General features: G+C 42.2%; 1 protein-coding gene across 1 annotated transcript in view; it reads left to right on the top strand.

The window, feature by feature from the left end:
* Window positions 1-16,095, top strand: part of LRP1B (LDL receptor related protein 1B) — a 3,634,433-nt gene that overhangs the window by 3,305,044 nt on the left and 313,294 nt on the right. Inside the window, exon 77 of the mRNA XM_085647014.1 lies at window positions 2,853-2,972. Coding sequence (XP_085503140.1) covers window positions 2,853-2,972 — 120 coding nt within the window. The remainder of the gene's footprint in view (window positions 1-2,852; window positions 2,973-16,095) is intronic.

Raw genomic sequence — 16,095 nt, 5'->3', positions numbered from 1 at the left:
TCATCATGTCTGCACAATATGAAGAAAGGTGATGAAGATTGTCATCCAATTTTATCAATAACAACAGGACAGTCAGTTAAAACAGAGAGCAGCTCCTGCAATAACACGCTCTTTATTATATTAGTAGGACCAGAAGGGGCATGCACCTTTCTTAATCCTCATAAAATGAACAGGGGGATACATCTGGAGTTGTTTTCACCTGCTTTGTGTGCCTTTTGGGTATGATGATTTTACAGTAGGGGCCACAGACGCTTGTGCGGTCTTGTCTGTAATATTGAGGGTGCTGGTGCACATGTAGCAACTGCAATATCATGAACTGACACTCGCTCATTTGCATGGGGGCATGGCCCCAAATGAGGGAATTCTTTTGTCTCTGCATCGAGTTGAAGACGCAGGTGCAAACAGGCCATTTGGAGGTGTACTGACTATGCCCCAAAAAAGGCAGCTCTCTGGAGGGGGCACATGGAGGTTCAATGAATCCCCCGAGACTTCCCCTTGTAGGTGGGTGTAATAACTCACTGCACCCGCCTCAAGGGGTATCCCTCCCTTCTTTGATGTGCAGACTAAATGCCTTCTACACTGTGAAAAATGGAGCAGTCTTGAAGCAGCACTCCGTATTTCACTGAATGTGCTGCCACCAGGGCAGCGGGGCAGACCATTCTTTACACCCAACGCAAACAGGGACAGTGCGCCTCTTCCATAATACTGCCCCAGATGTGTTCATTTAAAAAAGTTTTGGACAAAGTTTATTCTCGATATCTCTAACAGTGATTTATTTAGCGTTTCATTGAATAGGTCTGTATTATTACCACTGCCATGCTCAGACTTTGTAACAGCTCTCCAACCGTATTCCTTCCTTTAGTGGATGGATTAACATCGTTCATTTACTAGGGCAGAGGCAGAACGAGCACCACATCTGCAGTTACTGGAGACATGTCACCTAGATTGTAGATAGAACTATGTCATCTCTTCCTACAATGTACAAGTCTTAGTTTCCCAGCAAAAGTGAACACTGAGGCACCCGCTCCAAGAGGGCTGCAGATTGTGTCCCTTGCACAAACTGATCGTTTTGGGTTAGGTATTTAGCAGGTGCATAATCAACTCCCCAATCTGATTTAAAGACCAGGGAATGAGGGAAAATCGCCTTTAGTTCATGCGGTTTCCAGTTCTGAAGGGGGACATGCACCCCATGAGCTTAATTTGCTTGCACAATTCGCACCCTGTTTTATTAGGCAGAAATCGTTCACCAAAAGCTCCTCTGTCCATAGTTTGCACCTGAATTAGAATCCTGATTCAGAACGAAATGCAGTTTGGATCAAATCAGGTCTTGCAGGCCTCTCATAATGAGGGCTTCTGCGATAGATAGCAAATCTCTATGTCAGAAAGACATGGAGTATCAGGCTCTCTCTAGTGAGGCGTTTAGTTAAACAGAGGTTCCAAAAGTAAATGGATGGCATCTTACAAAATGAGAAGTAAAAGAATTTCAAAATCAAAAATTTGAAGGTATGAATTACGATCAGGGCAAACAGAGAAATTAGAGATTGAATGGTGTGCTAGGGAAAAGTGCAAAAGACAAGTTTATGGAGTGTCAGGGAATAGAGATTAGAGAAAACCTGAGCAGTGCATTGTGAGTGTAATCATTCGACCTTGCGTGAATATCCACTCTTGCTATTGCTGTTTCTGCACTGAGAGTGGAGACTGCAAGTTACACCATGCCATGTATACCATTGTCAACTAACATTAAGGGCCTGATTTCGATCTTGGTGGACAGGTTACTCCATCACAACAATTATGAAGGATATCCCGTCCACCGATATATAGAAAACAAATTAAATAATGGGATTTATATTTCGACATTGTGACAGAGTAACCTGTCCTCTGAGATCTAAATCAAGCCTTAAGTGGCATTTTGTCACTTTTCAGCTGAAAAGATTTCAACGTCAAATAAAAACATAAAGATATTATGTAAAACTGAAGGGAGGTGGACATACTCTTGCATCCTACAACAAACTTCAGTTTTCTTTCGAATCTAAATGTGATTTGCTAATTGGATTCCGCTAGAATTTAACATTTTACATGATTCTAAATTTGCATTACAAATGATAGAATTAGCATGCCAACACAACCCGGCAATGAGTTCAATTTAATGAAAGCTGTGTGCCTCCTGTTGTGCTTCTCCTGGGTTTAGTGTTCTTTATTGGAGATGTTGTCAAAGTGGTTTTTGCTAATCCTGGTGATTACAAACCTACCGCTGAACTGTCACAAAACATATTGTGAAGTTTCCAAGACTGTTCCTTAGGCTACATAATGAATTTTAAATTACATATACTCTTGGAGCTTGGTGTTCAAATCTTGAATGAATGCTCTGAATATGTAGAGCTGCACTAAGAGCATGTTACACTATAATGTTATCATAAAGGGCAGCTTTGTGTTTCACACTTTTCTGACAGACATTTTATGCTATGTTCAATGGGGTCTGTTGATATCCTGCCAACTCTAGGCAATTCTTTAATAATGGCCTGAAGATGATAACTTGTAGTGCATTATTCTGCTATTAGACATCAAATTTCGCTCTTGGGTATTTGTGGGAAGTAAAATTTCTGAAAATGGAAAAGGCGAGTGAAAAGCATCTAATATGATGTATTTTAATTGTGCTCCTGCTGGCTATTGTTTCCTGAACTGGCATTGCATTGTTCAAATCCCTTTCAGAGAAATGACGAATCACTGTGTGAAGCAGGTCTGCTGGTTAGATCCAGGCGAGGATAAGGACATGCTGTATGCAGCTACTCATTGTGTTAGGCCATTGGTGAACTCTGAAGTAGGACTATAAAAAGTGTGCTTTTCTTCTGCAGATATAAATGAGTGTGAACTCCTGGGTAGCTGCTCCCACCATTGTACTAATACCAAAGGATCCTTTAAGTGCACATGTGACAAAGATTTTACAAAAAGAAACATCGACTGCATTGCAAAGGGTAAGTCTTGAACATGGTGTCTGCTAACAGTGCAAAAAGTCAAGCACATCAAAGCCTGTTCACATCATAGTTGTTAAAAGAATATCATTCTTTATACTGTCTAAGTCTATTCTTACTTCTTTTTGTTTTTGGATTTTTAAAGTATGGTTTTGTTGCCTTGTGTGTTAACCTGAGCTTCTGATCACAGTTTAGGGATATTCACGGTCGATATATCTATTGTAATCAACCGCATAACCAGTGAAAGGTTTTCTTAATTACAAACTCACTCACAGTGTGTGAGTGAGTTCATGGCCTCCTGATCCCTCACAGCTTATTAAATTAACAATACAGTTACTGTATAGCTGCCTCCTGCGATAGACATTAGAAATGTAGATGTAATGTTGCCAGTGTGGGCAGTTTCTGACTCTAGTTCATACTTTCTGATGGATTGATGCAATCCAAACATTTTACACCCATTGCCAGGATTTGCTATATTTAATTAAACAGCGTGACAATCAGCCGTTGCCATCCCAGCCCAAGGAAAACCATAGTAGAAAAGTGGGAGCTGAAGAAGAGTGACAAGAATTGAAGGAGTTTGTAGGCCATACGGCAAAGAGGACTATTCAAAATATGACACAACTTGACCAAAAGTGCAGTTCAGCAATTGGGATCCGGAAACCCAATGACTTTGCCACATCAATTTGTTTTGAAAATAACTGGAGGTTGTAGATCCTGTCCCCTGTTACCATAACCGGACAAGTCAAAAAGTTAGCTAGACAACAGAAGTCAGATACATAATTGGCTCAGTGAATACAGAACAGCACCTTAAACCTGAAATGTTACTTGTCAGGCAACCAGTGAAACAAACTGTTTGCAGAGAAAACATGATCCTACTTTCAAAGCCTGTATGCGACTTGGTCTGCTCTGTCTTCGTCCTTTTTCGTTTGCTACTCACAGGATCTGAGAGTCTATGATACACTTCATTACAAGGGTCGAAAAATGAAAGAGCCATGGCCCTAATGACCGTAGCTGTAAACCATGGGGAATGACTGAATGGAACTTTCTTAGTAGAGCCATTTGTATGAAGGAGGGTCCATTATGTATAGATCCACAAAGTCCCCACAAGGTCAGTCTATTGAGGACCATATTTTATGGATTTGTGTTTCTAAAGATAGCTCTTGATTGAATAAGAACCCCAGGTCTTGGTTCCAAAATAATAAGCAATCTGAGAGGTCTCTAACTACAATTATAATTTCAATCTTATCACCATTTAGTTTGAAGTAGTTCATGGCCATCCAGTTATTGATTGTAGCAGGGCATTACTCCAGCCAATCAACAGAATGAGTTTGTTGTTATCAAATATCGGCAGGAGCTGAGTATCACTGGCATAGGAGTGTGCCATGAAACTGAAAGAAGGCACTATCTCCCCTATGATGGCCATATAGATTTGAATGCATGGTGGTGGCAGAGTCAAGGAGATTTCCGTGGGCAGTCTGGGGCTCAGTTGAGAAGCACATCTGTCTGGGTATGCTCACTGAGAAAGGATATAAACATTCCCAAGGCAGGACCAGACAACGCAGCTGAGAAATCCCAGGCAGCAGACCTGCCTGCTCACCCTGTTTCTATATGACAATTAACCTAGTCAGAGCAGCAGTTAAGTAAGATTCATTGTTGTGTCTCTAGGAAAATCCAGCATGGAATCAATTAAGTAACATAGGTATGTCAAGAAAACATTGTTGTTCCACAAACTTGCAACAGTTTGTTAGAAGAGTGATGGGATTTTGTTTTGATGCCATGCTTTTGAGTATCATTGTGATTACTCTCTTCCAACCAGCCTCTGCGAAAAAAACAGAGGTAAGTGAGGTGATATATGAAACAGGTGGTAACAGGTGTCGCTGCTTAAGTTTGTAACCATAAGGCATGGATCATCTATAGACGTAGATTAGAGGCTCAAGAATGCCTGACATTGATGGGAGTCCTTTCCCGTATGGGTGTTATTTCCATATTGTATGCCCAAACATTTCCAGTAACAAATCCCTAATTGAGGGCATGACAGTGAGTTTCATCTCCCCAATAAATGTTTAGGATATTCGTATCCAAGAAAGATACCATTTCATCACATAAAGGTTATGAGGGCATAACATTAGAGGTGCAGCAGGCAGGGAAACGAAAGCTTACAAGACAACCAGCAGTAGCAAACACGTCTCACCCTCGATGCAGGAGTGCAGAGCTATTAGCTTTACCAAAGTTTTATTTCCCCCAGGTGGATGCAGTGTGTTCTCATGTCCTACAAGCCATCAATAGTGCTTGATTGGAGTCCTAAATTGGGCTCATCACTCCTCAGAGTATCCTCCCTTTATGCTACTTACTGTTGGCCTGCCTGTTTGCCAGATAGTCCCTCTAGAAATCCATGGCTGATCATTGGTTTACATACCTTCCCTGAAACTAAAATGTACAGCTCCTCTCAAAATAGATCAAGAAGTGATCTGACTCAATGACAGAAAACAAGGACAGATAAAGTATGACAAAACACAAAGCAAATACAAAATCACAAATGTGCCTCACATATAATTGAGTATTTGATTCTATTGCATAATGTTGAGTACATCCGCATATAGGAGAAACCTGTGGCAGTTATTGAGCTCATCAGAATGAAAATTAAGGCCCCAATCATCAAAACATATTCAACACTAATACTCATGGAGAAGATCTTGAAAGTTGTCAAGAAAACCTGGTTCTGTAGCATGAGCAGATATGCCCGGATCATCAAAAATGTTTTTGGAGGCCTGTCATGAGCACACTAGTGTATCAAAGAGCATGGAGTTTATCAATATCAAATTTCTTTAAAATCCACACTTCTCCATCTCATTTTGAAACATTTAGAAATCGCAAAATCCAGATCAGGACAGTGCCTATCCAGGGTTCACTAATAAACATGGCGTCTAGCTGGCCTTCAACAATGAGATTTACGACTTTCCACATATGGCTGGGTAAGGATCTTACATATTAATCACATTTTAGACTGCATGTTAAGAATCCCTTCACATTTCAGCCATACCCGGATAACAATGTTTCCAACCAATACCCAGATCATTTACACAGCTTAACACAGAGGGGCTGATTTTGATGTCATGTGGAATTGCTTCCGCCTGACACCAACTCGGTCCTGGGACCGACCAACACTCGGTCAGCAGTCTCGACGGCCTAATTAGGATGCGACCGAACACTGTTTGGTTGCATTCCTACATTTCTCTGTGGGAGCATGCGTTACGGCCATAAACCAGCCCTAATGCATGCTCCCATAGGGAATTGTGGGGTGTGGTTCAGCCCTACACCAGTGGCAGGCACCTCAAGGTACCTGCCACGGGGTGCAGGGATCAACAGGAGGGCATCATAGGCGCCCCCAACCAGAGGCCGCACACCCAAGGAGCCTCTGCTGGGGACCCACAAACACACTTTCCGATATGGTTTCCATGTCGGACAAATCAGCATGAAAACCATGCCAGATACCTTGGATCGTAATCTCAAGGGCGAATTGAGATTACTGACCGGCTTCCAACTGGCCAACAGGCTCCAGGAGCCTGTCGGAAACCAGACAAAATGACCAATACTTTCTGAGCATCATATTGCGGTGATCAGAAAGTAAACTGAGGAGCCCAGAGTGTTAATGTTTATTGGGCGGTTTCTCCAGAGATAACAAATCTTCACAAAAGTAGTCAAGGAATTCAAGCAGGCAGCATGCGCTGTCAAAGGTGAGAAGTCCATGTAGGCAGGCAGTAATGGGTTTGTCTTAAGCATGCTTTCAGCTCGTTGTTGGCATGTCCACATAGCAATTACCCTTATGTAATTGTCTGTATGCAGGCATATGATTATCTTTGAAAGACAGTTCAAACTTTGCTGAATACCTGAGCCCCCCAAATGGCTGCCTGAATGGTAAACATCCCACCCAATATAGCACAAAAAGAAAAAAAAGAGCACTAAGGCAAAAGGAAACAAATCAATGAAACTACATGCAAATAATTTAGAGAACCTAAGTAGAGTCCCAAAACCGATAAAGAAGTTGTTCAGAGAGTTGCATGAATGATAAAAGAACAACAACAATCTCCCTTTAGCCACATGAAATAGCTTAACAGTACACCCTCATATTTTCCTTGAACTGCCTTTCAGCAACTGTAGGGCAGGCCTTGATCTCTCAGATTCGCAGTAAGGAATGTTGTAACCTAAGAATACCTAATGTATTTTGCACCTGGTTTCTGATGGAGTTTTCTAATCATGTACAATAGATTTGTTAAGAATTTAAAAATGTCTACGCTGAATAGGAGAGGGCAGCATGAAGGGCTTTTTCTCAGACAACTGACTGTAATGGAAGTAAAATCCTAAATTACTCATACAAACTGTACAATACATACAACTCCATCATTTCTAGGTTTCTGTGCCATTAAAAAAGTAACCACATTTGAGATCTTTCTTAACATTGTCAGAAACTATGCAGTTCAGCCCACACTGCTAGGCCACGTGTCTATGTTTGAATGAATGCAAGGAACTGCAGGTGCATTTTGGCCTCACTGGGGCCAATTAGTGTGTTGGGGCTAAATTTCAAGGCACAATTTGCTTGGAACCTACATCTGGGTATATCCCTCTTGCGATTATTTAACTTTACATTTTGTTCTTTGATTTCTTGTCTGTTTCTTACTTACATTAGATAAGAAAATATTTATTTTTAGTCTTTCATTCTTACCGAAAAGTTCAACAATGCACCTCAACTTCAAAAAAAGCATGCACTCTGCTATGTGCTAAGATATTGCTGTTCTTCCTGATTTGGCCCTATGTAATGGAAATGAATTGCACTGCTTTCAGGATTGGACTGACCTGTGCAATCTGGCAGTGCCCACTGGGCTGGTCTTACAGGGTATTGAGTGGGCCTTCTGCTGGCTGTTTGTGGGCCTGTTTTATGGTCTGGTGGGCCTTTTTTAGGTCAAGCTAGACAGCACCTGTGCCGTCTCTTCGAGATCTCTGTAATCTGTCTGTGTACTTCTCGTCCATCCCCTTGCCACTGCTTTTCATTTGTCTGTGTCAGTGTCCTTTTAAAAATCCTTGCTTACTAGTGGTCAATACTGCCCCTTTGTCCCTCATATCTCTCTTCTGCTCTTCCCACAGAGCAGGGACTTAGTATGGCCTCATTCCGCTATGGTTCTTTATTTGTTCTCTGGAGGACTATTTTTTTTTTGGTTTCCTGCTCTGTTACTAATTGTCTGTGTTTAGCTTTGGTGCCCTAGCTGCTTACATTCAAATATAGCATTCTTCCTTCCAACTCCTCTTTATGACACTGTTGTGCTACTGCTACCTTTTTTGCTGCTTCCTCTCCCACTGTGGCTCCTGCTCTCTAGCCTGTATTTTTTTTAATTAGGCTTTTTGATCTCCACCGTCATTTGGCTTTTTTAGTAGGACATTTGCTTGGTTTGGGCTTCCTTATAAGGTGGATTGGTCTTGTTTTTCTTTGAATTCTGGGTCTTTTAGTCTTGTGTATTCAATTGTAAATCCAGGACTACAAGTATACAAATCAAATATAAAAAATTCTGGACTGGAGCCTGTTATCACACTTGGAGCTGGCAAACTGGAAAGCTATGCCACCAATGACTCAACCGCTCTCCATGTTGCCGAATGGATGGAATTCCAATAGAAACTTGACCTATTCCCCATTTCCAGATGGCCGTCCTGATTATGTTAATTGGCGTCACGTGAACACGCACGTGTATTTGTGTCCAGCATTTTCAATGGTCTGCAGAGCTCAACGTGTTTCTCTGAGGTACGTCATAAATACACGCCCAAGTGGATTTTAGTAGTCCATGTCGATGCTTCAGATCTGTGGTTGTTTGTGCACACGTTATCACACTTGGAGCTGGGAAACTGGGAACCTAGGCAACCAATGACTCAGCCGCTCTCCATGTCACTGAACAAATGGAATTCCAGTGTTAACCTGATCCATTACCCCTTTCCAAGATGGCTGCCCTGTTTACGTTACGGGCTGTTACATGAACTTTCACGTGCATTTGTGTCCAGCATTTTCAGTGGTCTGCAGAGCACTGCGTGTTTCTCTGAGGTGCATCTTAAATACGCGCCCAAATGAATTTTAGTAATTCATGTCGATGCTTCAGCTCTGCAGTTGTGTGTGCCGGTAACGTGTTTCCCCATGTCTAAAAGGTCAATAGTTTCAGAACCGTTCGCCATCTTGGAGCAGGAAAGCAAGAATGACACAGAGACATGGCCAAGCATCATCCCAATTTGATTTTCTGAAGAAAGCAGGATGGCGCGGGTGAGCACGGGAAATATCTTGAGGGATGAGGGTTATATCGAGCTCCACCATGCTTGTCTTCAGTTCTCCCTCATGGGAGCACACATTGTTAATTACTTGGAGGAGGGAATCATTCCACAACTTACTGAGAATCTTAGTGAGATGTTAGTGCGAGTTGACGATCAAATCTGGTGATCCCTTGCGAGTCCTCTCTTAATTGAGTTGGGGTAATTCATTTTCCGTGGATTCATTCCTAGTGGAAGAAAACAATTTCATCAGCTCTCACATGTGGGTGGAAGTTAACTTGATTGGGGTACACAAATCCTTCTAGTGGTCCTTTCAAAGTACCCTCATTTGGTGGTTGTCACTCTCTCTTCATTTGATATTCCACATAGTAATAAACAAGATGCTTAATCGTGCTTCAAATTCAAATTTCAAACATTTCTCATCCTAAAACAAGCATTTGCAATGCGGTAGTGTCACATTTTCAAAACTTTGACCTATTGGTATTGTAAATAACAATGCCTTTTATGATTGCAGACTTTTTAAATCTATAAATAAAAGGCATTGTCATTAAAATGCCAATAGCTCAAAATCTCGCAAATGAGAGACCTATTGCATTGCAAAGGCTTGTTTCTTTTAATTGCCATTAAATCACGTCAAACATTGCCTGCAGCAAGCACAATTGCATCCAATCTCACACACATTGCAAAACACCTATACAGCGTGTCTCTACATGGTAAAACAGGCCTCAAATTAAATGTAGGCCACTTTATCTACCTGATTTCCTAATGGGGTCCATTTTTATTTTGCTGCTCAGGCTTTATTTCTACCCAAGTCCGACCCTTGCTGTCTTTAAGAGCCTATTGAATGTTAAGCAGTACTTTAAACAATATACTTCAAAAGATCAAGTGGTAGGTTCTAATACAAATGCTCTCACGTGCACTGTTCCCAGTTTCTAAACATGTCCTTTTGGATTCACCTGTCTACCATTGCATCCATTTCACATCTTCTCATCAGATTACGCTTAAAACCTTTGGCCCTCATTTCCATGAGGCTTGCGCCACCAGAGCGTCCTTTTTTATGATGATCCGGTAGCGCAGGCCTCTCAATCATATCTATGAGGTGGCGCAAAGCCACCCCGGTATGGAGAAGCGTTTAGTTGCCTAACTCTATGCCAAGGAGGCATTCCACGGGTGTTGCTGTGGGTGTTCCCACACAACATCCATGAAATTTGACACTGACCCAGATTTACAACATTACGCATATTTAGGGCAGTGCCAAAAACTTGCACCTTCCTAGAGCAGGTGTAACGAGGAGAAATGTTTATATTTCTCCCCGTCTTTTCCTCCTTCCGCAGCACACAGCAGCACACATTTCACCTGCTAGATGACTTCCAATCAGGTTTCAGACCTGGACACAGCACGGAAACCACCCTCCTCCACATTGTGGATGACGCCCTCCAAGCCCTAGACCTAGGCAAAACATGTCTCCTAATCCTTCTAGACCTTTCCTCTGCCTTTGATACGGTTAACCACGAAATTCTCCTGGAACGCCTCAAACTCAGGATGGGGTTGGATGGCACCATCCCTGAATGGTTTAGATCCTTCCTCCAAAACCGCTCACAGAGAGTCCTCATCAACGGTGATCTATCCGCCCCCTCTTCGGTCTCTGTTGGAGTCTCCCAAGGATCAACCCTCTCCCCTACCCTCTTCAACCTTTACATTTAACCTCTCACCGAGGTGCTTCATGCCGCCAACATCTCCTACCTTATGTACGCCGACGATGCACAGGTCTACATAAAAATCTCTTCCCCTGAGGACATTTTCTCCCTAAACGAGGCCCTGAAGTTGACAGTCCATTTGCTCACCACCAACTGGCTTAATCTCAATGCAAATAAAAGTAAATTTCTTCTGATCTCCCCACCCAAACCCAATCCAGACATCCATGAATGGATCAAGACCATCACTGCACTAAACTGCCCTCCTACCATTGTTGACTCGGCGAAATCCCTTGGAATAACCCTTGATGGCAGCCTGACTATGAGTGGCCACATAAACTCGTTGGCCAAAACGGCTAGATTCCACCTGAGCTACCTAAGAAACCTAAAACCCTTCCTCAATGTGTCCGACCTTAAAACGGCAACCCAAGCTCCAGTCATTTCCAGACTTGAATATGGATGCTCTACTCTTGCAGGGCTACCCAAGAACTCTCTGGCCCTATTGAAAGCCTGCCTCAACACCGCCGCCAGACTCCTAATGGGTTCAAAAAAATTTGGCCACATCTCTCCTCACCTCAAAGCTCTGAACTGTCTTCCCCTAGAGGCCAGAATACAATTTAAACTGGCATGCATTACTCACAAAGCTCTGTACTCGAATTGCCCTACATTTCTCGCACAAAAACTTGTGATGTACGGAGGAGCCAGAAACTCCCGACCTGTCAAAGACCTGCTGCTGTAACCAGCACGCTTCCGGAAGAAAAATCTGGAACTCTCTCCCACCGCCATCAGAAGACTTCCGTCCTTGGCACACTTTAAAAAGAAAACCAAAACTTTCTTAATGGGAAAATACCTCATCTAATGAATACTTTACAATCACCTCATCGACATGTTCCACCCTCCACTGCGGCATTATCCACGGCCTCCACGGATGATACATTTTCTGCACTCCTGGGCATCCCCCCAAGAGCTGAGACTGCGTGCCTTCTTGTATATTATACCTACCTGCTTTAATTTTTATCCCACATGGAGTAGCTTGGACCTCAGACGGCGTGCTCCTCCTGTACAATGTAGTTTTTTTGTATGTTATATCTACCTGCCTTAATTTCTATCCCACATGTAGTTTGGACTTTAGACTTTGTGCTCCTCCCATATAATGTATCCCTATCTCTCCCAATTTGATCCCTCCCATACTTACGCTTTGTATTCCTCCCCCTCAATCCTGTAAAGCGCTCTGATACCCTCACGGGTCTGGTACGCACTCTATAAAACTATAAAATAATATAATAAAAAATAAATAAATAGAATGAGGAAAATGACTCTTGTGATTGTTTTTGTGCTGGAAGGTGCCACTTCCTACACCAAAACAATCACGCCAACTACACAGACACCTTTGCACCGTGGTGCAAGGGTGCCTGCATTGGTGCTTGGCTGCAAATTCTGCGACACTGCTTGTAAGGACAGGAATGCACCGTATCGTGTGAATATGGTGCATTCCTGCCCTTTCGAATTGGCATAGGACAGTGCAGCAAAATGACTTGCGACACTGCCCTACGCCAGTTCTTTGTAAATGAGGCCCTTTGTTCACAGGAAACAGTGCAAAAGCTCTCCTTTGCATGTTTTGCCTTTAGAATGCTCCTCCCTGTAAATACCTGTCTTCCAACACCGAGTTTAGATCTCATCTATTTCCCTTGCCTATTCCAGCCCTCCCACTGGTTCCAGTCCCCTTCATCGTCTCAGCACTGACATGCTACTGCTTTTATGATCTTCATCATATGTTCACAAACACCGTCTTTCCTCATTATGATATATAATACTTTGATGTCAACTGTGCGTGAAGCTCTTGGTACAAAAGCCATATGCAAATTAAAATACAGAAACATAGCAATAAATAATGTACAACTGCAACCAAGCGCCATTCAAAAATATCACTCTCTTTGAAAAGTGTACCTTTAGCAGAATTATTTAGATGTTTTTCTAAGAAAAGCTTCACACTTTCAAACTTGCTATATAACTTTGAGGTGCATGTTAATGAGATTCTTTCGGCTACACTCATTACACAAATTGATCCATATTTATTTTTGAAACACAAAATAATACAAATTACAATTTGGATAATTTTGTTTAATTTAAGTGATGACTCTGAAAGTGTAAATAATGATGTGGGGCGTACTATGTTGTACCCACGTTTAGAGAATTATCGAATAAAATCTTGTCTGGTTTTATAGAAATATATTGCAAATTAGGCTATCTATCTTTCGTGATGTGTATAATTATTCCTCCTGAGTACTAAAACAATGTATTGTGCGTGAAACTTGCGTTTGATCTGCGCCATTGTTGAACGGTAAAAGGACGATATTAAGTAACTAGTAACAGAAGCATTAGAGACTGAGCAGCACAAATTACCAACAAAATGTTTGTTCAATATCATTCCGCAGACGATTTTGGGGGCATATCAACAACAACCGGCGATAATTATCGCTAAGCGCACTTAGCGCCAGGATAATTATCGCCGGCTAGCGTTGATTTTTATCGCTGAGATAGTGTGCTATTAGCAACGCTTATCTCAATAGCGACAAAAATCCTCACGCTAAGTGGCTAACGTGAGATTATCGCTGGAAACCCAGCGATAATCTCAGGTTAGCTTGTTGATAGGGACAGACAAACTTAGCCATGATATCCTCCTTCCATAGGATATCATGGCTAAGTCAGAAAAATACCAGACGTAAAAAAGCAGCGTTAACCGCGGTTAGCGCTGCTTTTTTTGTCTCTAACAGGGTTAGCGATATTCTTGATAATAGGAGAAATGTCGCCTAGCGACATTTCTCCTATTATTTTACTCTGGAATGCCCCCTTTGCATCTCATTAGAGATGCAAGGGGAAGCGAAGAGTAAAAGGGTGCTAACATGCAAATTTGCATGTTAGCACCCTGTTGTTGATAGGGTGCTAGTTTTATCTCTGCTTTTTTGGCTTTTAAAGCCAAAAAAGCAGAGATAAAGCCCTTGTTGATATGCCCCTTGGATTTTTGTAGTTGCTGCTGTTATCCTCTTCCCAAGTCACTCTATTTATGCCATTCAAAAAGCCATTTGGGCTTTAAAGCTGGATTTACGGGTAAATGGCCGCATGGAATGTAAATTGTAAGTCCTTTTATTCGAGCACAATATCACCCAATACTTGTGTTATATTGTGTATGAGTAAATCCCATTCAAAGAATTCTCTTTAAGCATCATAGGGCATGGTTCGCCAGCAACGTGAGGAACCCACGCAGCAACTTGTGACTCCGGGCATTCACAAGCGTCTCTCCGACCACTTCTGACCCTGGAAATGGTACGGGATTTACGCCAATAAAGGATAGGAGTAAATTCCTTTCCAGGGTATGAAGGAGAATACAACTCTTCCTATATTTGTGGGGGAACAGAGTAAGGAGTTCCCATAGGGAAAACAATGTTGCTGGGGATGGAAACAAGTAAACAGATGAATTGCTCCAGTACACCAAGGCACTATAATTTCACAATGGCTAATTGCACAGTGTGTACAATTGGTGAAATGCTTCTGCAAAAAACACAAAATGAATTTACAAATCTTTGCATGATTATGCCTGATGAGTTGCAACCGGCAGAGATCTTCAGGTCTAATCTAAAAAATGTTGCTGAATACCAGAATTATGTACGTGTACACCAGTGCAAGCTGGGACCCAGTGGGTGCGGAATTACACTTTTATGAGAATCGAGCTCTTGGTTTAGTTTCATCCATATTTTTAAATTACATTTTTGAATTAAAATACCTACAAAGATGTAGATATGCCTCTAAAGCACCCACATTACTGGTTCTCAAATTCTGAATTGTGAGTCCTATTGTCATATAACTACATTTTCTGGTTAGTATTTATGACTTTTTCAAAAATTGTAAACTGAAAGAGGGCGTTAAACTTGACCAAGACCAATTATTCTGATCCAGGTTTGCTTTAAATCCTGAAAACGAAAAAGTAAATTAATCTCGTCCTCTGACCATCTCTTAGGGATGCATTTGAGGTCATTGTTTTTTTGCCCAGTATGCCACTTCAGACAGAGCCCATCCTTATGCCGGTGAGAGTCGACTCTGCTCCTGTAGACAAAGTCCCGCCAAAACTGTCAAGAATAGCCCCCAATGAAAGTGAAAACCAGTATAGGACACCAGTTTGCATGTTTGGCTAACAATCAGTGTGCAGCACGAGACACAGCTTGAGTCCCATGGCATAGTGAGCATACAACATCTATACATACCAGGTGGATTCAAGACATGTCAAACAAGATAATTATGGGTGGAATGCTTGAATTAAGATTAGTGATTGGAAAATGACTAAGGCCAACATTCCATTGAATAGTTTTTTGTCACTTTGCACTACAGACACAAACATTAGGAATAGTTAAACCTTTTGGCATTTACGGTTACCAACAAGAATGATCTAACATATTTTATTAATAACCAAAGACATTCCTTTCAAATACTGCAGTTCAAGGGGCATTCTGGCCTCAATACAAAATGGCCATGTCTGAACTGGGGTGGCGTGGTGAGCAAAATAACGATGGGTTAAACCCATAACTGTGACTGGGGGTGAATGTTTTGCCAATATGCAACATTCCGTCCATCATCTTGTGTGTTTTGCTGTTCGCCCTATGTGGGAAGGGTATGCCCAGACGTGGGTCTCGTGCTCACTACGTCACTGGAGTCAAGCTATCCTGGCTGAAGAGGGGTGAAACCCTGAAACCGGTCCTAGGATGCTTGATTCCGGTCCAGGGAAGACATGGCTTGGCAGTTCGGGCTGGACTGTTCCCATGAGGCACAGGGTCAAGACCCGATTTGCATATGGCCGTGTCTGAACTGGGGTGGCGTGGTGAGCAAAATAACGATGGATTAAACCCATATCTGTGACTGGGGGTGAATGTTTTGCCAATGTGCAACATTCCGTCCATCATCTTGTGTGTTTTGCTGTTCGCCCTATGTGGGAAGGGTATGCCCAGACGTGGGTCCCGTGCTCACTACGCCACTGGAGTCAAGCTATCCTGGCTGAAGAGGGGTGAAACTCCGAAACCGGTAATAGGATGCTTGATTCCGGGCCAGGGAAGAAATGGCTTGGCAGTTCGGGCTGGACTGTT

The sequence above is a fragment of the Triturus cristatus genome, chromosome 3_2 (genome assembly GCF_964204655.1).
Source record: "Triturus cristatus chromosome 3_2, aTriCri1.1, whole genome shotgun sequence".
Classification (NCBI taxonomy): domain Eukaryota; kingdom Metazoa; phylum Chordata; class Amphibia; order Caudata; family Salamandridae; genus Triturus; species Triturus cristatus.
This window is presented reverse-complemented; position numbering and strand designations above follow the sequence as displayed.